The sequence below is a fragment of the Zosterops lateralis genome (genome assembly GCF_965231275.1).
Source record: "Zosterops lateralis genome assembly, chromosome: 7".
NCBI classification, from domain to species: Eukaryota; Metazoa; Chordata; class Aves; order Passeriformes; family Zosteropidae; genus Zosterops; species Zosterops lateralis.
Genome location: NC_139767.1, coordinates 2,617,892 through 2,639,917, shown reverse-complemented (window position 1 = coordinate 2,639,917; position 22,026 = coordinate 2,617,892). Strand labels below are relative to the sequence as shown.

Genomic DNA, 22,026 nt, shown 5'->3' with positions numbered 1-22,026 from the left:
CAGAGCTGCACATAAAAATATTGGGCAAAGAGCTGCAGAGAGGGCTGGTCATGCCTAGGAGACCACAGGGATTTGTCATGGCTGTGAGAGCTGTGCTCCCCTCCTGGATTTCCCCCACACCCAGCTTCTTATGAATAATCAGGCTCTGAAAAGCTGGCACTGGGATTACACTGGTCTGGCAGATTTCATGGGGGATTTTATTGAAAAAGTGAGTGAAAAGGAGATGGGTTGGTGTCCTGATTTTAGTGAAATGTGGGGTTTGCTGCTTGAAGATGAGTCAGGGGCTGCCAGGAGCCTTTCACATGTGGGACAGTGGCATTTCACTCTAACACCGGCTGACCTTAGACTGGGGAAGGATTTGGGCTGCAGGCAGAGCAGGGGCCTTGTGATTCAGTGTTATTTTTGATGATGATTCCTCTCCTCCATTGTTTTTAACCCTAGACCCTTTCTCCTTCCAAAGTTAATATTTGAGATTAAACGGAGAGGCTGAGGTTTGTTGTGACCATTTCTGCTCCCTGACCCCACATGTCCTTAGTTCTCAGAGTCTTTGCACTCCTTTTCCTCTAGGCCCTGTTCTTCCCACAGCACTAAACTTCCCTGTCAGACTCCAGGATATAAAGCTTCTTCACAGAGAGAATTTAATTGCTTCTCTATGGAGGTGGAATTAAGGAAACTCCTCCTTTATCAGCACACTGTTTGCAGAAGTTTTATTAGAGGTTTGCTTTGCCCTCTAACAAAAATCAACAGGAATTGTGCTTCCTGAAAGTGACTGTTCCTCCAAAATTCAGTTTTCCAGTAGAAATGCAATCACTATCCAGGTAGAAATGTCACGGGGCCGTGTGTGGCCCACACCAGAAGGCCTTGAATTCCCTGGTGCTGTTGTCATTTAATTGTTCTGTGATTTGGTTTCCAGTTATAAAACTCATTTGCATTTACCTTTGGCAGGGACACCACCAAGGCAGTGATTAAATGATTAAATGGCACTGCCCTTGCTACCCTGTTTGCTTTGTTCCATCTCTTGTTGGTGAGGGCTTTGGGCTCCTTGTGATGCAGTGAGTGGGAGCCCCTCAACGTTCTCTCTGTTTCCTTTCCAGGATCTTTTGAATTTTGATGATCCTTTGAATATTGAGGCTGCAGAGCATCATTTGCGTGACAAGGTGAGTCAGTGGTTTATTTAAGGCAGGTTGTTCCTAAACAAACACACATTCTGTACTCAGCAGTTCCCAGCCAGTCCTTTTAGAGGGGTGGAATTGCTGCTTGAGGCAGTCCAGTAGTGACTCATTGTATCAGCAACCAGTTATTCAAACAAAAAGTGCTTTCTGTGGGAAAGCAAACTCCACACAGCTGTGTTAGTCACCATATGCTGGGATTGTGGGCCACAATGTGGTCACAGCCCCAGAAGAGATGATCTTTTCCTTCTTGTGTCTGAGATTTCCCCTGAAGTTGTGTCTGTTCTGTGTAACAAGCTGATGGTGAGTTGGTTTAACATGGTGACATGAATGACCTTTGTCTTAGAAGACCTGTGCAAAGATCTCCTCTTTCTCTGTCTCTTTCCAAAGGCAGCTCTTTTATTCAGAGCTCTTACATGTATCTATAAAGCCAGGAGAAATCTGGGCAAATTTAAAGAACAGGAGTGTGGAAACTTCTGTTTTCTTTTTACTGATCCTAATATTCATGTGTGTACTGTGGACTGGGCAAAGCCTGGTGAGCATAAATTTCTGCTCACCTCTGAGCAAAAGTGCCAATTTCTCCTGTGTACCCGTCTCCAAAATTCCATCATGTCCCACTACACAGATGTATTCCTCACACTCAGTATGTTCAAGACCTCTTGCTCTAATTAAACTCCTCTGATGCTTTTGTTGAGTTAACCTTTATGATTGAAGAAAGTTTCTAAGTAAGCGAGTGTTGATTTGAAGAGTTCATTGAAAATACAGTCAGGCAGTGCACCTAATTTACCTCATTTTTTCAAGAGGAAATACCAGGATTGCAAGTTCATCTTTTCAGCTATTTTTTGATTAATGAGATCTTGTAGCTATTCTGGTATTCATCCATGTTTGCAGGGCTGAGGTGAGAACATGAAGTAAAGGTGGAAAAAATTGTCTACAAACCTCCTCTGGAAGAGAGGAGTCTTTGTGGTTTTATCATGGAATCACAGAATGGTTTGGGTTGGGAGGAACTTAAAGCCCATCCTATTCCACCCCCCTGGCCCTGGGTGGGTAAAATTGCTATCCCGCACCTTTCAGCCTCATTGAGAAATTGGAAATCTTGGGAATCCACAGAAAGGAAAATGCTCCCTGATGTAAAAGGCACACCTCCCTCAAAAACAGAGGTGAGCCCTCAAAAATAGGTACTGCTACACTAATGGCATGGAAATTGTTTGAAGAAGTGAAAAGGAAATGGAGCATTTTTTTGAGTCTTCTAAATCACAGTTTTTTGGGAACAAACATTTTTTTATTTATTAAACTCCTAGTAGTCTCAAGCATCAGTAAAATTCATATTATGCCACTTTAATTTTTTTTTTTTGAGCTTATCTGAATTTAATGTAGTTGTTCCATTGATAGTGACAGCACCAGGTAGGGATGGATTTTCTGTAGTGTGTTATCAAAAAAAAACACCCAGTGATGCCTTTGTGGAGAGAATAAATAATGCAAGGGAGAGAAAAAGCTGCAGTTGCAGCCTGAGTTATTTTTTTGTTTCCTCTGGCAGAGATGTCATGTTTTACATAAACACTTTGTTGTGGAGTCAGACTGCTGTGGTCCCATCCTGGCTCTTAAGAAATACTTGCAGTGCCCAGTAGGGTTAATCTGGGAATGCTAATTAATTTTCTTTCCCCTGAGATTTGTTTACATGTGTAATGGAATTATACAGATAGTGTATATGTAATATATGCTTGCATGTACAGTATCTGTATGAACAGATGTGCAAAGTCATCTCTACAGAAACAGTTCTGTACACAAACACCTGTGTCCAGCAGATCCTGCAGGGGAATCCTGGGAGTCCAAACCACTGCACCTCAGGCTGTCTCCTGTGCTTCTCCTAGGAGAGATGGCTCAATTTCACTGCTGTCCCTTCAGGTCAGAAATCCTGGCATTCCTTTGCTGACATTCCAGGCTGAGCCTGGCTGCCCCAGAGGGTAACAGCTAATCCCAGGCCTGGCCTGTGGTTATTGAGAGCTGAGGCTGGGGTTTGGTCAGCTACAAGCCATCACAAATGATTCCTGCCTTGCAGATGCTGGGAATAGTCACATCAGAGAAAGCAAATCCTTCTTGCTGATTCTTGGGAAACAGCTGTGCTGGGAATGTTTGTGTTAGATCAGGCTGGAAGGGACAGTTGTGATTCCTTCCTGTGTAGGGCACCTCTCCATTTTTGCATTAAATCTGTGGTGTATAATTGAGCACGTAGTTGTAGCTTTTGGAAAAGCAGCCTTGTTTTAAGATGTAAAATGATACAAAATTCAGAGCTCAAGTTCTGTAAATTGATGGCTTTATTAGCCTGTCTTACCTGAGATGTGTGTTAGTGCAGCTTCAGCTCCCAGCCCCCCAGGACATCCTTTAGCTCCAGGAAGGAGCTGCAAGTTACTGAACTTGTTCCTTTGCAGCTTCCTACAGCCAGTGAGCATCAAGTTATTTCTACAAATTATTTTAAAAAATAAATATGTTTGTTCATGAAGCTTTACTCATTCTACAGTTCTCACACACACACCTTGCTAGGTGCCAGTCATTTTTTGGCAGGCTGTACAACAAATTTGGGCAGGGTAATCAAAATCTGTTTTCCCAAATGCTGGATATCCCTGGTGCTCACATTACTCTGCAGTTGGGTGACAGTCACTGGCAGATAAGCAAGCATCCTCTTTTGGTGCAAAGCTCAATAAATCAGAATAAAAAGATGATTGATGTCTCTGTGTAAACTAAGCAAGGAATTGCCCAGCATTCAGTCTTCTCACACTGGTACAGTCTCAGCAGTTTGGTGTTATGAGTTTTCTTGCTGAATTTAAAGAAGCTCTTACTAATTAATGAACTTGGATCACTCTGCATTTAGCACAGAAGTCAGTTTGTCAGTAGTTATGGATACCCAGAGCCATTAATTGTCAATCAAGTCAATTCCATGGATTCTAAAGTAATGAGCAAGTGTTCAAGTTTTAATGACTACTCACTTAAAAATGATGTGAGCTAAAAATTGTAGGATTTGCTGGTTTTTATACAGCAAACACACAGAGCTTTACTGATTTGCTCTGTGGCAGCCAGGTGGGCTGAATACTGAACAGGGATAGAGCTTGCCAGTGGAAAACCAAGTGAGTTTAGTGCTTCAGGAGTTGTGTATTGCTCCTGCAGAGGTGCTGTGGGCTCTGTGGCTGTGATTTGTTTGCTGAAATCCAGGAAATACTTTCCGTGTGTCCATCTGTCACGGCTGGTTTGGGAACTGCCTTGGAGCACTGTGATTTGCCAGGATCCTTAAAAGCCTTTACATTTCCTAGTGGTGTTTACTTCTGCCAAAAAAAAAATTTCAGAGCTGTTTGTACAACACACTACAGAAGATTCATTGCACGTTCGTGTGGTTTAAAGTAGAGTGTTTTCCCAAGTATTCCTTAGATTTCTTCCTCACTTGGCCTGTTGTGTCAAGAACCTTAATACTGTGTCCTATTGGAATTGTGTTTGCCCTGTATTTGCTGCAATTCAAGCAAATTTTTGTCATCCTTACACACTCGTTTACTTTTTCATCTTTGTGATCTGGAGTTGTTTCAGCAGTAGGAGAAGCTGAGTTACATCTCCCTGTGTTGTTTTCCTGCATGATCTTTCCACCTTAGTGAAACCCATCTGTCAGCATCCAGTGCTTTGTGCTGTGTCCTTGTGAAAGGCTAAGGTGGATTGTGCTTGGCAGGAATTTTTCTCCCTCCTTGTGAAAATCCAGCTTATCCTATTTACCTGCAGCTCTGAAGTGCCAGAGCTGAGAAATCTAATGGGAATAGGTGTGTGTTTGCCAAGGATCCACTTCAAACACAAATGTTTTTTACTTAATTCTCTAAGCCCTGATTTTATTTGTATCCTCTTTGGAAAGCAGCATTTAATGCTCAATTATTTTGCACAGGTTCGTGTGGAGGAGTTTGGCTCTGGATTGACTTCTGCAATCCTTTTTTTAATTTTTAAGTTTTAATTAAAGGTTTCTCTGGGTGATGAGGAAAATCAGGTATTTATTTCAGGATTGTTTCTGTGGAGATGGATTTGTGAAGTTCATGATGTTACAGAATCTGAAGCTGCCTTTTAAAGTTTCCTCTTAGGATTATAACTGCCTTACACAGTCTCAGTTCTTTAGGAAACTTGGCTTTAAAAACCCAGTCCCTCCTCTCAGTTGCTTGTGGTGTTTGGAGGTTGTTCTAATGAGTCCTGTGGGATGAATATTTTCCTAAAGTTACTTGAGGACTGTCGTGTTGTCCTCACTAGTGAGAGCACTAAGCTAATTCCATTAGAAATTCCATTGATAATTAGGAACAGTTGCTGAGTACGGATTTCACTGAAGAATTTTTATAACCTTTCATAACTGTTAGGAATTTTTTTAGAGTCTTTAAACAGCAAACAGTTTAGAATTTTTACACAACAGTCTTAATTTCTCAGGCATTGCCCAGAGAAGCTGTGGCTGCCCCTGGATCTCAGGAAGTGTCCACAGCTAGGTTGGATGGGGCTTGGAGCAGCCTGGGATACTGGAAGGTGTCTCTGCCCATGGCAGGGGATGAGCCTCTAACTCAAACCAGTGGGGAATTCTATGAAGCAGCTGGATAAGAACCAGCAGCACCTGCCAAAGTGTCAGTGCCTGGGCCAGACACCTCCTGAGAGCAGGTGAGCCATGGGAAGAGAACGTTGTCAGCAAGTGAGTAATGAAAGTAAGAGACAAATAGAGATTTTCTGTATAGAGGATCTTGAGGCATCCCTTTGGAAACACACAGGGTTGAACTTCCCCCCACATTTTTCATTTACATCAAATGTCATTGCCCAGCACAGCCTCCTCAGTTCTGGAGCCACCAGAAACCACCAGCAGGTTGGGACTGTAAAACGTGTTTCACCAAGAGTGATTTCCTCCTTTTTGTTGTTTTGTTTTTTTTGGTTTTTTGTTTTGGGTTTTGTTGGGTTTTTTTTTTATCAGACACTTAGGTCTGGCCTGGGAAGCACATCTCAAATTGGAAAGAAATTCCTGTCCTCGTGTCTCACTTCAAGTTCTGTCAAACACCAGTCTGAGCTTGGTGCTTTCTTCTCTGAGCTATTCCCCAGGGTGCTAAATACAGGAGCTGGCAGATTTGACATCTTTTATCTCTGCTGAAGTTTGGAGTAAATTTGTCCTTGCACTGCTGGTGCCTTTAGACAGCTAAAGAGTCCCAGAGCTCGCTGCCTCTGTGTCATTTCAGATCTGATCCTTCTAAAGACTCTTGCAAAATAATGTCTTGGCCAGCTGTACTTTCATCCTTCCTGGCTTTTCATTTCTGTACTTATACATAATAAGGGCATAATTACATTTAGATTTAAGCCTACCTCCAAATTCCATTTTTCTGTATAGCTGAAGAAAAGCATTTGAAACTAAATAATGCCTTCAGATTTGGGTTCTGCTTGATCTCATCATTGATGATGTTGAAGTTAGTTTTCTTCTGTTAATGTAATTTCCTATCTCAGGAGATCAGTCTGTTTGAAATGCTCTTTGATACATCTGAATGAAAAACATGCTGTAAATGCCAGTGTGCCACAGGTGTGTTGGATCCTCTAAGCAGGAAAACTAACACAAAATTCAGCTTGGAATTTTTTGGGAAAAAATATTCATTATCTGTATTTCTTCCTCAGATCTTCTGGTCTAAAGTAGTTCATTTAAGTGATTTACAGTAGCTTGTTTCTCTGTTTTACCTGCTCTTTGTTACCACTTTTATGTCAAAGGCATATTTGAATATTTAGCTCCTGCAGGGATTCTTCCTATTCAGAAGACATCAGGTCTTTTCCTTGCCACTTCCTTAATTCCGGACTGCTTAGATTCTGCTTTTTTTCCGGTTGTTTTATTTTATTTTATTTTATTTTATTTTATTTTATTTTATTTTATTTTATTTTATTTTTTATTTTATTCTATTTTATTTTATTTTATTTTGCTTAATTCCTTGAGGCTTAAATCTGTCTGGGAGTTAGAAATATCTACTGATCTGTAGTGAGTGTTGGCCAGTTTGGGTGCAAAACAGCATATTTGGAAAGCAGTCACCAAAATTGTCCGAGATTTTCTAAAAGACATTTTTATATAAAACACTTAAACACTTAGGGAATATAAAGTATAATAAATAAAATTTCATGCTCTGTGGGTGCTGTATCCTGTCACTGTGCATTTCAGAAGAGATATTATTTGTGGTAAAAAGCATTAGAAATAGCTCTAAACAAGCGTTTTATTTTCCAGATAATTGTGGATAATAATCTGTGTTCTGTGACGGGTAGTGGTCCTTGAAGAAGCAGAACAGTTGAAATGCTTTTCTTTTGCAAAGTATTCCAGAGCACATGGCGGGGGGGGTCAAAAGTCAACTACCAGCTCTCTGTGACCCAAGTTTATATCATGTTTCTATCTGAATGGTTTTTTTTGTTGGATTAGAGTCAGGGAATGCACTCCAAGGGGTTTTAATGGCAAACTGCTTTCTCTAATGCCTTCCCTGAGAGATTTTTAAGAAATAATGCTCATTTAATTCATTCACGCATGATTTTTAGCCCACTTCTCTTTGTCAGGCTTCTCACCCTTGCAAATGGTTTCCCATTGCAGCCAGCTGGAATCTTTTCCAAACATACCCCTATAAAGTTCTGTATTCAAACACTGACAGTAATATATGAAGGGTTCTCAGAATTACTGTTATCATTTTTTAAGCTCAAATGTCGAAAGTTTAGTGATGACTCAAGGCAGCTGGAAAATTTGCTTTAGAACAGAGAAAATACTTAAAAAATATTTACTTTAATATAGTTTTTAGAAGTATTTTATTGTTGTTATTGTGTTTGAGCTGGTGCTGGAGGAACCATGTGCTGGGCTTGGATGTGCATGGTGCTCATAAGGTGTGAACAGTTGAAGCTGAATTTTTTTTAAGGGATTAAAAACCAAAGTATCAAAGTTTGACCTCTTGGCATAAAGGAGTGGGAAATGAGCAGTAAACAAAATTTTCTGGATTTTTTTTTTTCTGGCACCGTGCTGGTGGTTGACTTTAAGCATTGCCTGGGTTAGCCCTGCATTCATTTTGACAGAGTGACTGGGGAAGAGAGGGTTGGTTCTAGCTGCCAAGTGAGGTGTTGTCAGGGAGTGGGGCTTTTCCATGGACTCCAGCCGTGTGTTGGCAGGCTGCAAAGAAACCTGTCTGAAAATTGAGCTTGTCATCATGTCCTGCCCGCCTTGTCAGGAGTGTGAATAATTCAGTAACAAAAGCTACGAAGCCAGAATATTTTTTCCCTGCTGTCTTGACAGATCTTTATTTCAGTAGTAAAACATTTACCATGCAACCTCCAAATTACTTCCCATGTGAGTCTCAGAGTGGTGTGGTTTGGAAGGGACCCTCCAGACTATCCAGTGCCACCCCCTGCCATGGGACACCTTCCTCTGCCCCAGGTTGCTCCAAGCCCTGTCCAGCCTGGCCTTGGACACTCCCAGGGATGGGGCAGCCACATTAATTTTGGCAGATTTTGTAAAAAAAATCAGTCTTTTTACAAGTTCTGCAGGAACAGTTTAACAGCCCTGTCTATTCAGAGTCCTTTAATCAAGCATCCCCTTGGGTTTCCTCATCTGGGAGAATCATAAGGATGGTGGTTATCAAATAACTCCTCCTTTGATTAGGTAGAGCTCTCCACCTTGTCAGCTCATGGTCAGGCACTCTGTGTGCTCTGATTACAGAGATTTTATCCTGCAGGACTGGGCAATTGCTTTTACTGTGTTGTATTTAACCACATCAACAGAAACAAGTTTTAATGGTGCTGCTGGCCAGGAGAGCCTGTTGGGGTGTTGCTCCCCAGCAGTGAAATGTGAGCTGAGGGTTTCTGGCATTCCTGCACCATCTAACCCTGCTGGGGTATTAACATAACCCTCAGCTCAAAACCTTTTAACTTCCCCAGCCCTTCCAGTGCTTGGTGCAGAAAACTAACAGCTGCTTTGGATTCTTCAGTAGCACTAAGCCTATGAACCCCTGGGCTGAAATCCCTCTGGAAAAAGAAATGGGGATTTCTTTTAATAGGGAAAAGACTAAAGCAGATCTGGGCAAATTTGGAATATTCTGATTTTCATATTCTCTGAAAATTCACAGATGTCTGCCAGCGAAGTTTGAATAGGTAGATAACGCTGAAAGATTTAACAGGTGGCAAAAAAGATAATCCTTTGGTTTAAGGTTCTTACTTGCTTCATCAGGAATGAAAATTGATGTTTTACCACTGCAAATTCGGGATTTTTTTCTTCATTGGCTACAGGCAAGCTGAGCTTTTCTCATTGTCTTGATTTTCCTTGTAGTGTTCAATAATAACTGTGTTTTCATTTCAATATCTTTTGTTACCAACTGAAAAACAGATTTAAACAAAAATAGTTAGCTGTTTTATTTTCAGTATCATGAAGTGGTTAATGTTGGTTTACTCTAGAATTTGCACTTACCTTTGTGTGAATAGAATAGGATCTGATGTCCACAAATTGCAGTGCTGGGAAACTTAACTAAATTTAAATGCTGGAGAGCTGTTGTGGTGTTTGGTACTTCGCCGATGAGAACTGGAGAGCTGTGGAGAGGGAAATGATTCACCCCGGGTAGGACAATGGAGCAGTGGGAGGCTGGGCATTCATTTGGATCATCTTAGCCCTGGATTAAAAGCCTGACATTTAAATTGCATTCTGTTCCTTATCCTTTCCTTGCATGTCTCAGTCTTGCTGTAATGTTCCTACGTAGACAACCTCCCTCACCTGTTTTATCTCTGCTCTGACAGGATCGCTTCTGAAGGAGTAAATACAGACCACTTTTCTCTGCTCTGCTGCCCTTTGTACTTACAGGTGCTAAAGGTTCCCATTCCCCAGATAAACGCACGAAGGAAAAAAGCAGCCAGTTTTTTCATCTTGACATTCTACTTTTTTTTTAATCCTTTTTCAGCTTGTCAGAACTGAGGTTTGCCTGTGGCTTAAATCAGCACTGGGCTGCGCTGGCTGCAGTCACAGCTGAGACTCTGATCCCAGGGCTTCTCCCTCTTACATCTGGGAAACTTCAACCCTCCAGGCTTGTGATAAAGAGAGTAAGGAATGTTTGGCAAGGAGCTCAGTGCAAGACCAAGGCCTGAGTCACTGACAGTGTCAGAATTGGGTGGTTAAGCCACCCTCCCTTGGGAAGCCTCTGGCACTGCCTGACACTGACAGAAAGGCTCCACCAGGATTTTTGAAACCATTCTCCTTGTGCTGCTCAGGAGAGAGTTGCTCTTCATGGTTCACAGTGGCTTAGGATGAGTGGCCACTCATCCATGATATATTTGCTGTATTCTGCTGGCAATCCCAGCTATAATTCCTGGGCTGAAAGGAAGTTTTCTCTCATGTGTGATTAAAGTTTATGGCCATTTTTTTAAAAATAGAAGCAAAGGCTGTCATCAGGAGGGTAATATCCTGAACAAGGCATTATAGTACAGACAGCTGCTAAAATAGGTGAAAAGGAAAAAAAAGGTTTTGCCTTATCCTTAGAAGCAATTAATTTAATGTGATGAATGTCAATTATTGTGAGTGGGGAGAGATTCAGAACTGCAGGGCACTTCAGGTTTAAAGTAAATTTTTGATGAAAGTTTCCTAGACTGTAGAAATGTAATTGGGTTAGGGGAAGGAAGGGAATCCCTCCATATATTAGAAACTAAACAATCTGGTCTTGAACATCCTGAAATACAAGGTAATAGCTATAAGGTGTATAACGGAAGAACTTCTGTGGAGCTGAGGATGAAGGAAGTACTGATTTGACAAGCCTGATGTTTTCCTCCTCCATAGCCCAAGACTAAAAACTGTTATTTTACCAAAATGTTCTCGTGTTTGGTGCGTCACTGTGGTGTAGGGAGATGTGTCAACCCAGTGCCACTGTTGCTTTTAAAGCCTTTCTGTTTTCTGTCCTTCCACTTCTCTGATGAAAGTTGGAGTCTGTCAGTCTGATAGTCTTGTAACAGCAGCAGAATAATTTGAAGAAATATAAAATTATGGATAATGATGAAACTAAGGAGCCTCTGAAAAACTTGGCAAGGCAGCTGTCAGGTTGCATGAAAATAATCTTGGTTTTAATATAATGCAAGTGAAAGGACGTGATGGAAACATTTCTTTGTTCTCTCTTGCTTGTGGCCAGCGTAACCTAGTGAAATGATTCTGAATCATATTAGGGGGGTGTTTGCTCTGTAGCTGTAGGTTTTCCAGCACTTCATCCTTGAGACATTTCCAGGAGATATTTTACAGAGTCACTGAGGTTAGCAGGGACCTCTGGATGATGGTGACTCTTGCCACTGATCATGGCCCACTGAGCTCAGCCTTTCAGAAGGTTCCTTCTCCTCCCTGCCCTTCACCTGCTCTGTCCTGAATCAGTTTGTCCTGGAGCTTCACTGAAGTGAACCTTTGGCAATTGCTTTGCTTTTTAGTGTTTGTTTTTGGCAGAGGAATAAGGCTTATGCAATGATGCCATCCATCTGTCCCCTCATCCCAGCCTCCCCCTCAATCCCTAGAGCTTTTAAACACACACATGGATTTCCATTGGATTTGACAGAGCAGCTGAGTTTCTACTCCAGTTCCTGTAGCTGTCCCCAAAACTGGCAGGAGCAGCAGAGGGAGGCTGGGCTGGGAGGGAGCCTTCAGGAAGGAGGGCTCTGTGAGCACTTCCAGCTCGGAGCAGACCCCAGGCTTTGCCCTGCTCTCGGCTGCTACTCAGGCTGAGCTGGTGAAAAGTGCCAAGGAAAAGCTGGCTGGGTATGGGGAGGAGTGGTGAGTCTCTGCAGATTTGTGAGCAGTCAGATTTTGCTGTCTTTGCTTGCCTAGTGTGTCTTGTAAAGCCCTTCCTTGCCTGTGGTAGACATTCCCTGGCTGTAGGTGCTCCAGGCTCTTGCACACTGAGGCTTTATTTTGGTGAAGAGAATTCCCCACAAGCTGTTCACACACCACAAGGTGTTCCATTGCTTCCTTCTGATCACAAGATGTGCACATTTTTACTTGCAGTGGTCTTTTTTCCTCTTCCCTGTTTAGCCACACTTGAAGTAATTAGTAGGCATACTGCTGCATATATGAATTTTTAGGGGATTTTGTGCAACTCTGATTTTTTTCATTTTCAGTGCTACTGGCTCTTAGTCCCAACATTGGAGCAATATATGCTGTTAAAATTGCTGAATTGAGGTCAGGGCTTTGAAGCTGCTGCGTCTTTGTGGTGAATTATTAATTCTCAAGGCATACAGAAAGAGTGACATTGTAAAATTCATTGTAAAATTGTGTACTTTGTCACACTAGCTGCTCTGCTTGCATGCATTCTGCTCTTCTTTTCATAATATCTCCTTGAACAACCTTTTACAGTTTTTTAGTTGTTTTCAGTTCATCTGCAAACTGGATTTCTGATTTTCAGCCCCTCCACACTATTTTGGAATTACTCTGATGTGAAGTTTGTGAGGTCAGTCTTTCGTAGTGAGAAATTACAATGAAAAAAGGGAAGTTCCTAAGAGTTTATCCAAGTGAGTGAGATCCAAGGCTCTGTTAGAAAACAGTTTGAGGTGATACAAGTACTTCTATCCTCTTAGAAACAGTTAAGAAAAAAAAAACTATTTAAAGCCAGGAACTTCTCAGGTTGTTGATTTCTGGTCTGGATCCAGGGATGTAGGATGCAAATTAATATTGTTTTCATTTTCAGCCTGTTTGGTGTTGGACTTTGTCAAAACCTGTTGATGGCTCTTAGCTCAGGGAAGGGGAGAGAGCAGAAGGGCTGCTCAGTGCTGGTCAGGACAGGGACATCAACAGAGCTGACCCAGAGCTGGCTCTCACTGTGTTTGCTTCCAGCTGGCTTTGTCAGGACCTCATTTTTTATGTTGTTTGCATTGTAGAATATTTGAGTCAATGTCACTTAAATTAGCATGGTCTCATCCTTGCTGTCCTCATTGAGTTTCCTCTGGCTGGGATCTGTCTCTGTCCTTGGTCTAGAAGGTTTCCCTTCTAGAGGGGTTTTCCACTTAACCCCATCCCCTGGTTTAAATGATAGCTCTGCACCAGCTCTTGGCACCCTGAAATCTCTCTTCCTGATGGAAAGCAGCTATTTCCAAACATTGGTGAGAACACTGCTTTTTATTTATAACACTACAAAACTGTAGTGATGAAAGTGTGACAGTGCTTTTAACCTTCTTCAGGTGAAATAAGAAATTCACATTTATTCCTGGCTACTGAATTAAGTATCCCTTCCCTGATTTCTTCTAGAGGGGTTACGAAACACTGAAGAATTCTTTTCATTAAGTGCACCCACAAGGTGTATCTGAAAAACTGAAGTAGATCTTCACCTTTGGCTAACCTCAGCTTTCCAAGCTTTTACCACAGTGGAAAAGAATGTAGTCCCAAAAGGCTTTCAAGCTTGATGTGGGTTTTTTTGGAAGCTATTTAATTTTTGTTGTGGGGGTTTTATTACTCTCTGATTACAGCTTAATGGCTTATTAAGAACAACAGTTCCATCCCAGTCCAAAAACATCTTTTTATAACAATTCTCCCTGTGAGTCATTGCATTTATTTATCTCCATATTTATTGCAGTAAATCCTTCACTTCCTCTGCTCCCTCAGCCACCCTGTTTGGTGTTTGTTGTTCCCACTGAAACCGTGGCAGCCATGGTAGAATACATCTTTGTTTTCCTGCAGCATTCCTGCATTTCCAAATCTGCACTGGGAGTTTTCTTGGGTTGCCTCCCCATTTTATGTTCTGTGTCCTTGTTACAGCCTTTGAAAGCTTTTCCCAGCGAGCACAAAGTGCATTAAATGGCGTGTGCAAATGAGCAACAGCACAGCTGCTAATTGTGCTAGCAGATGTAAATAGGAAAAACATTACTTTTCTAATGCTGCAAGTATTTATAGAAACCATCACCCATCTTCCATAACACTTTGATTATGGATGGAGCCTCTCTCAGGTTCAGCAAAGTTGATTAAGCTTTTGCAGATGGTTTGATTTGCTGAGGTAATGTGGAAGAAATGCAGATGTTTTAAAGCTTTTGTTTTAGATGCTTTAGGCAACTAAGTGGCTTCAAAGGAAAGCTTTTGCTTTGCATCCTTTAGAAGCATCCATGACTTTTGAAAGGGAACATATGGCAAGGGGTGTTCAGTGCCAACAGGGAGTCTGAGCTCCTGGAGCTGCATTCCCCACAAGCCTCACCTGCCTGCCCAGGTTAGTTGGAACATCATTTGCCTTGAGTAAAGCATGACTTGCAAAGCCCTCTGGCCAGAGCCAGGCAGTTCCCATTTCCTCTGTGCTCGTGATTTATCCATCAACATCCTGGATCCCAAGGACATAACCTCTCTTGGGAATGAGTGGCATCCTCATGGGTGGAAGTGTGTTTGCAGCTCACAGGAGGTCAGCCTCAGAGTAATTTTCCTGAAGGGCTTTTGTGTAACCCTTTCCCACAGTTGGCAAAGCTGATCACTGCCTGGGCCAGCCTTGGAGGAGCAGAGGAGACTCCTGACCTCAGGCACAGGGACCCAGCAGTCTCTGCTCCCTGGGTTAGCTCCTGGAAAATTTTCTATGTTTTCAGCAGCCCAGGTGAAATCTTAAATGGCAATAAGTAATAATCTGTGGCAGTCTGGGCAAATCCCAAATCCTTTGGCACCAGAGGACTCTCCAGGCCTTCATCTCCATCCAGCCCCATGGTGGATTTGGACTCACACTGTATTTCATCCAGAGCACAATTTTCTTTGGGGAGCTGCTTTGCTCTCTTCATCTGGCTCAATTCTCTTACCTTTGCACAAACAGGATTTATCTAATCCATAGACTATTCCTCTTCTAGGAACTTCAGAGTCCTTCTCTCCCTTCATCTTTCTCCAGTGGCAGACAGCAGAAAATTTGTGGAAGCATGAGGGAAAGGGTTCCTGCTTAAGATGTGAAATCTCAAACAAATGTGCAAATATGTTCAGGGTGTTAATCAATTGCTGTGTCTCTGCAAGGCATCTTCAGCTTCTCTCTGTCCTGGCAGGCAGGTCAGTGCTTCCCACACCAGTTCTGTAACCTACCTCTGTGTGCAGATATTTAAAAAAAAAAAAAAGTCCAAACCTTAGTGCTTCTCTTCTTCCTCCCAATGCTGCTCTTTTCCAAATAGCTGCAGTGGTGTGCTCTGGCTTTGGTAATTTTTTTTCCTTGCAGTAAAAATTTTACCTTTATTTCCTCCCTTAGGATTTGGCTACTAAGATCTGCTAAAGCTTTTCCTCATCATTTTGCAAAGTCACAGTTGCTTGGTGTCTAGAAGAATTTTATAATTGAAATTGGGATCACAGGCCATGAAAATTGATGTGACTTTGACTGCACCTGCTGAGCAGAGAGCTCGTGGGAGATACCTTTGTATAGGTTTTTCACCCCACACTCTTTCTTCAGAGAGCTAAAATTTAATTACAGAGCTTGGAAAAATCTTCACATCATGTAGAGACTGAGCTAAATGAAACAATAAGAGGGAAATGAGAGCAAGGCAGGAACATGAATTGTAAAAGGAAAAAAAACCCTCACACTTGAGATTTCTGTACTACTCAGAGGTTTCATTCAGCTCCTTTTTAAATGGGAGGGGATGTGTGGGGGTTGGTGGGTCTGAACACTTATTATTTTTTGCAAGGGGGAAAAGAAAGAAAAGGTGGCTTTCAATATAATTCATAGGACTAATGGATAGAGCTACCTGGTTATTATATCCTAAAGCCTTGGTTGAGCTCAGTAATGAATGTTATTTTACTGGTGCTCTGAAGTCCCTTTTCCTAATCACTTTAGAACCACAAGTCAGGTCCTAGCAGAAGTTATTTGGAATTTAACCTTGGTAATAAATAGTGTTCTGTTAAAATTGAGCTACTTTTAAAAAATGATTACTATTCTGATTACTAGCACAGAAGAGGGAAAGGCAGGAGCAATTGATCTGTGACCTTCATCTGTCTCCATTTGAATTTTACAGGATTGTGGATCTAAAGAATGTGAAGGTGGATCAGAAAGGTTGTCACAGTGTCTGGGTGGTTGTAGCCACAATGAAGGGACAGATGTGTTAAACTGCACATTTTCCTACAGGGGCTGGCCAACCAGTGCAGGGAATGTTAAAGATAATAAATGAGCTAAATCTGCTTTGGGTTTTTTTTAATACATATTTTTTTAGTTTTATTTTTGAGTAATCCTTATACCAAATAATTTGTTTTAAATAAATCAAATTATTCCCAAGGGAGAGTTTCCGTCAGAACTTTTCCAGACTTCTCTGGTAGCTGTCACGAAAGTATTGTTTGCTTTGGATAACTGAGCAGATCTTCTTTGGGTTACAAATTAAAAGCTTAATAAGAGACAAGCAGTTAATAAGCATAACTTGGTGCAGTATAAACAGTTGAAAAAAAATAAAGTCTCTTCTCCCAGAGCTGCAAAATCAGGTCAAATACCAGTTTTTGAAACAGTGCCTGGTTCTTGAGTGTGTGTTTCTACATGCTCTTAGACAGGGCAGAATGGAATTCTCTTCTGGGGTTGAGGCTCTGTAGATCCTCTCTGTAGATCCTGCTCTTCACTATAATCACAGAACCCCAGACTGGTTTGAGTTGGAAGGGATCCTAAAGCTCATCCCGTTTCACCTCCTGCCATGGGCAGGGACACCTTCCACTATCCCACGTTGCTCCAAGCCCTGTCCAACTTGGCCTTGGACACTTACAGGGATCCAGGGGCAGCCACAGCTTCTCTGGGCACCCTGTGCCAGGGCCTCACCTCCCTCTCAGGGCAGAATTCCTTCCCAGCACCTCATCTAAACCTTCTCTCTATCCATTTAAAATCCTTGTCCCCGTTTTATTTTATATATGTTTATCCTTGTAAAGGTTATTTATTAAACCTCTTTGCACAAACAAAACACCTTTGTTTAAATACACAGGACACTTTCTGTGGGCTTTGTTATGTCCTTGAAAGGATTTATGAATCTCCTTTCCTTTCTAATTTCTAGCAGGATTTTGCCTGTGCCTCTTTATAATGCATGGTATGTCCTGCTCTGCTAAATTTCTTTGTTTCTGGTTATTCAGTGTTGCACATAAGCAGCTGTGCCCAGAGAGAGGTGCCCCTGTTAATCAGGCAGTGCTGAGCCATATGGCAGGTGAGGATGGAATATTGCAGCTCTGGGCTGAGCCCCTCCTCTCCACAGCCAGTTCCACGTGCATTCACACACACCCTGTGAACACCATCAGGTCCTTCAGCCCAGGCTGCTGAGTGACAGCCTGGCTTTCTGCAGCCTTCCTCCTTCCTCACTGAGGCCTTGCTTCTCTGCAGTGACTGCTGAGAGTCCATTTTCCTGTGGAACTACTCACAGAGGGACAGAGGGGAAAGCTGAGGGTGCTCTTGGGTACTCCACACACGGGGAAGGTGCAGGTGTGTGTCCAGTGCTGTTCCTCAGCCTTGTGCTCACCTCCACAAGTGATCCATCTTCTAGAGAAACACAGGAGGGGGAAACAAAGTGCAAGAAGCCCTCAGTGAATTCAGTTTCCAGCAGCTATCATAACCTACTGAAATTGCCTGAGTTTGGAAATTTTATTTCAGCTGAATATGGCATTAGCTTTGCAGTGTTCGTTTTTTAACACTATTGGATGAGTGTGGAAATGGGTGGGCTTGCAGCAGAGTGAGAAAGTTACTCACACACTATTGCCCTTAGTAGGTGCCATATTAGACCAAAATAGCTGCCCTTTCACCCCAGAAGAGCTGCCAGCCTGTTCCTAAGGAGCAGTGGGATTTCTGCAGCCCGATTTGTAATAGGATATTTCCAGCCTTACGCTGCGTTTTAACTTTGGTGAGATTTGAGCACTTTGCACGTAGTTCTGGACAGCTGTGATGCATTTGATCAGCTGAAAAGTGAAATCACAGAGTTCCTGATGGATCACAGGTTTTCTTTGATCCTTTTGGATTTTAAGCATGGGGTAACCTTTATCTTTTCACTGGTAGAAAAACTCAGCGGCAGAAAACCAAACCATCGTAAAGGGAAGCTGATCTGAAGTATTTGAAGTGTGGTGTTGGAGCCAGGGAACTATTGACGTGTTCCAAGCTTGACTGAGGCAAAAATGTGATACTAGTGCTCTTTCCTGGTGTGATGTGATGTCCAGCTCTGGGTAGTCTGTACCAAAACACTTGGGAGGTGTTTGAAAGGCATCATTTTATGTATTGGCAAATCTGGAGCTGACAAGTGACATTGAAGCAGGACCCCGCCTTGTTGTGATCCCAGAGGTCGTTGCAGTGGGATTTTGTGCCCTTCCTAGTAAAAGCAGAGCCTTGGCAGAGGATTTCAGTGTTTCCTTGGCCTCTGCTTCCCAGGCAGCTCCAGTGTACCAGGAAAGTGTTCAAAACCTACTGCATGCATTGTTTCTTCAGTTGTTTTCTTTCTTAACAGATGTGAGTACATAAATTTCCCAGGTTTCCCTGCTTGATACTCCAGCAGCACACAAAAAGGGGAGCTGCAAATCCAGCAGAATGCACTCTGGAGCACAGGCCCCTCAGTGTGTTTGGCTGGAACATATTCAATATTATCCAAGTTGTAAGGTTGAGGCTCAGAATAACATGCCAGGAATGTGGTGTCTGCACAGGGGATCACACGACGTCAGAATTTCTCTTGCTCAGCATCTCTGTGCTTTATAAGCACAAACTACCAGGACTGTGTGGTTTTCCCTGGATATGGAGGGAGGTTATGGAACAGCAGGCAGTTTGTGTGTACCTAAGTTGGGAGCTGGTGATAGGAGACTCTTTTCCCACTTCATTCCCCTGTGGAGATTGCTGAACACTCAGGTGTTGGAGTCCAGGGCATGGGGAAAACCTCTCAAACTGCCCTGGGGGTCTGGGACCCCAGAAGAGCATTGCCTTTAAACTCAGCCCATGGGAAAACCTGCCAACACTTATGGATGAAATGAGAACAACAGAAATTTAAATTACATAATAGTTTAGCTTGTCACAGGGTGAAAATTTGTAGATTTGGGTTTTTAGAATGGAAGTAGATAGAGGCAAGATGGAGAATTTTGGGTGGTGTCTTTAAGTTTCTTCTGCTCCATCTTCTGCTGTGATGGTGGCACAGAGACATTGGTAGAATGTGGGTGATACAGAGAATGGCATGTCTAGAATTGGTAGTAATTACTGGTGCTAAATATTGTATGTTTCAAGAGTTAATTGAGTTAGAAGTCCTTAAGTGACCTTGGACACCAGGTCTGCTGCCCTTGGCAGTGTGTCTCTCAGTGTGCTAAGCCTGGTGTTAGGTGGTGCACTGACCTTCAGATAAAAAATTTAATAAACACCTTTACAAGACCGAGCTGTGAGATCTGCTCTTCTTTCTAACTCTGGCACAGGACTTTGAAAAGGAAAAAACCCTAATTAAGAGAATCTTGGACTCAAAATCCAAGAGTCAGGGAGAGCTGTGGGTCTTTCCCTTGCTGGGAGCATGGGGATCCAGCAGCACATTCCCATGTGAGCCCCTCCCTGACTGTGCCTGTGCTCCCCTGCAGGAGGACTTTCGGAATAAAGTTGAAGATTACATTAAGCGCTACGCAAGATGATGAAGGGGAGGGACGGCGGCACCGCGGCTCCACTCCAGAGTTGTCCTTAACTTCAACAGCAGCCAAACCAGCCCGGATTGTACCAGTCCTGTGTCCATGTTGTACTGAAGAAGAAAACTAACTTCATAACCTGTCCATGTTCAAAGGAGAGTTCAGCATAAATACAGCGAGAAATTGTGTCTGTTGGTTGAAAGTTGTCTGCTTCCTTTTACAAATGTTTACTCTTCTGAACTGTACTGTATATCCTGTTGATGAGATATGCTTGAGAAGTTAAAAGAAATCACTATTGAAATTGTAGTTACACTTTTTTTTAAAAACTCTTGCCTGATCTGAAAGGGGGGGAGGAAAAAAACAAACCCAAACAACCCAAGCAGAAAAGGTGGTGTGTTTTTGGAACACTTTGAGTTGGCAATAAATGGTCTCCTGTGAACCAAATCACAAAATTGTTGCCTTTGATGAGCAGAAACAATACGAGCTTTTTCTAAGTCACTCAGCTGAGGCTTAGAGTTTGCCAGAGTGGAAGTGCAAGATGAGATTTCTAATTCTGGTATCGAAATTCTCAGTGCTATTTAATGTAAGTATGTTTTTGTCATAGTTTGGAATTTTTACATTGTTAATTTCAGACCCTCTTTGGGCTACAGTATTTTTTTTTGTTTCTATTCATTGTGTGAAGTAGTTAAAAGAAATACAGGCTAATACCTAACTTAAGTACATGTTTAATATTAGTAAAATTATATATATATATAAATATATATATTATATATTTCTGTGAAAAATTAATGAAAGGGAGATTTTTTTTTTTAAGAAATCTGCCTTTGGCTTTCCAGTCTGGGTGTGGTGAGGGAGCATCAGATGCTGTTTGATCTGACAAAGGTAAATTTAGGCACCTGGAGAGCACCTAATTGTGTTCTCCAGATTCCTGCACTGAAAGAGAATGAGGCAGCTGGAACCACAACACATTTCCCCCCACTGGTGCACACTCTGCTTTCTTGCTTTGGAGGGATGTGGTGCTGCCATTGCCTTTTCTGTAAGGAGCTGGATGGCTCTGAGAGCTGCAGAGCAGCACGTACCTCAGGAGCAGCTTCAGTCCATGTGCCAGAGCTCCCTGGGCATCCTCCAGCATTGGGATCGTGCAGAGGAGCTGATGGAGCCCAGCTGAGCTTTTATAAACCAGAGAAATAAATGTTTGTGTGGTTTCATGCAGAGCAAGTGCATGTGTGACACTTGGGCATTGACTGTTGGGGTTTTATCCCCCCCTTCATTCTTTCCTGCTGTTCCTCTGCTGCAGACACTGGAGGAGATGAAAATTCCATCAGGGGCATGGCAGAGCTGGGGTGCAAACTGTCACCATGACACTTTTGTGTTGAATTTTCCCTGCCTTTTCCTTTACAGCTTCACAAGGTCCTGTAGCTGTTGCTGGAGGCCTGGGAAAGCAGGGAGGTGAAATGCAGGGATTGGCATGCAGGAGGAGAGCTTCACCTGCAGATAACACTCACCAGGAAACACAGATCAGCCCAGTATTTTAAGCAGGCAACTGCAGTGATATCTTTGCTGCCAAAACAGATATGTCAGCAGAGGTAAGGAGTAAAAACACTCGCAGAAACAGCAAGGTTGGGAAAAACATCCAAGTTTCGCTTATGGCATTAGAAGGATTCTCTTACTCTTGAGTCAAAAATTCAACCAAGGTTGCTGTAACAAAGTAGTTCTTGCTGTAGAGGCACCCTGGTACTGTTCCATCCTTCAGGAGGAGGGGTCACAGTCCCCATTTCTTGGACTGTCACCATGGGTGGCTCCCCACTGATGCCAGGAAGCCACTGCTGCTGTGCCCAGGGCAAAGCCGAGCCAGGGTGCTGCTCAGGGGAGCCAGGGAAAGCTGTGTCTGGGCACCAGCAGCCATCAAAGCCATCCCTGCCTCCCAGAACTATCTTGTTGAACCCCTTCCCTATACTGTTGCTTGCCTGGAGGAGATTAGCAGAATAATAAAGTTTGGATACTGTTAAATACTGTACAAGAAGGTCTGAGCATTGGTTTGTGCTCTCCAGGACACGGGGAGGGGGGGCGGATCCTAGATCTCCTCACTTCACAGTCCAGGAAAATAAACGTTTTTCCTGAACGTGAGGAGATGGGAGGGTTATGCATTTATGTAAATTTGTTTATATGTATTTTTATGTATATTTGTATAGATGCAAGTAACTGATGCTTCTGCCAGAACTGTAGGCTGCTTTGGGCTAGAGGGGGTCTGGGCTGGGTGGGCCAGGCAGAGGCTGGGTGTCCCACTAGGTTTGGGGGGATTTTTTGGGCACTGTGAGAGTCAGGAGT

General features: G+C 42.7%; 1 protein-coding gene across 1 annotated transcript in view; it reads left to right on the top strand.

The window, feature by feature from the left end:
- UBE2F (ubiquitin conjugating enzyme E2 F (putative)) overlaps positions 1-21,692 on the top strand; it is a 55,376-nt gene extending 33,684 nt beyond the window's left edge. The window contains exons 9-10 of the mRNA XM_083865721.1: positions 1,095-1,157; positions 19,657-21,692. Coding sequence (XP_083721847.1) covers positions 1,095-1,157; positions 19,657-19,707 — 114 coding nt within the window. The 3' untranslated portion in view covers positions 19,708-21,692. The remainder of the gene's footprint in view (positions 1-1,094; positions 1,158-19,656) is intronic.
- The last annotated feature ends 334 nt before the right edge of the window (positions 21,693-22,026 follow it).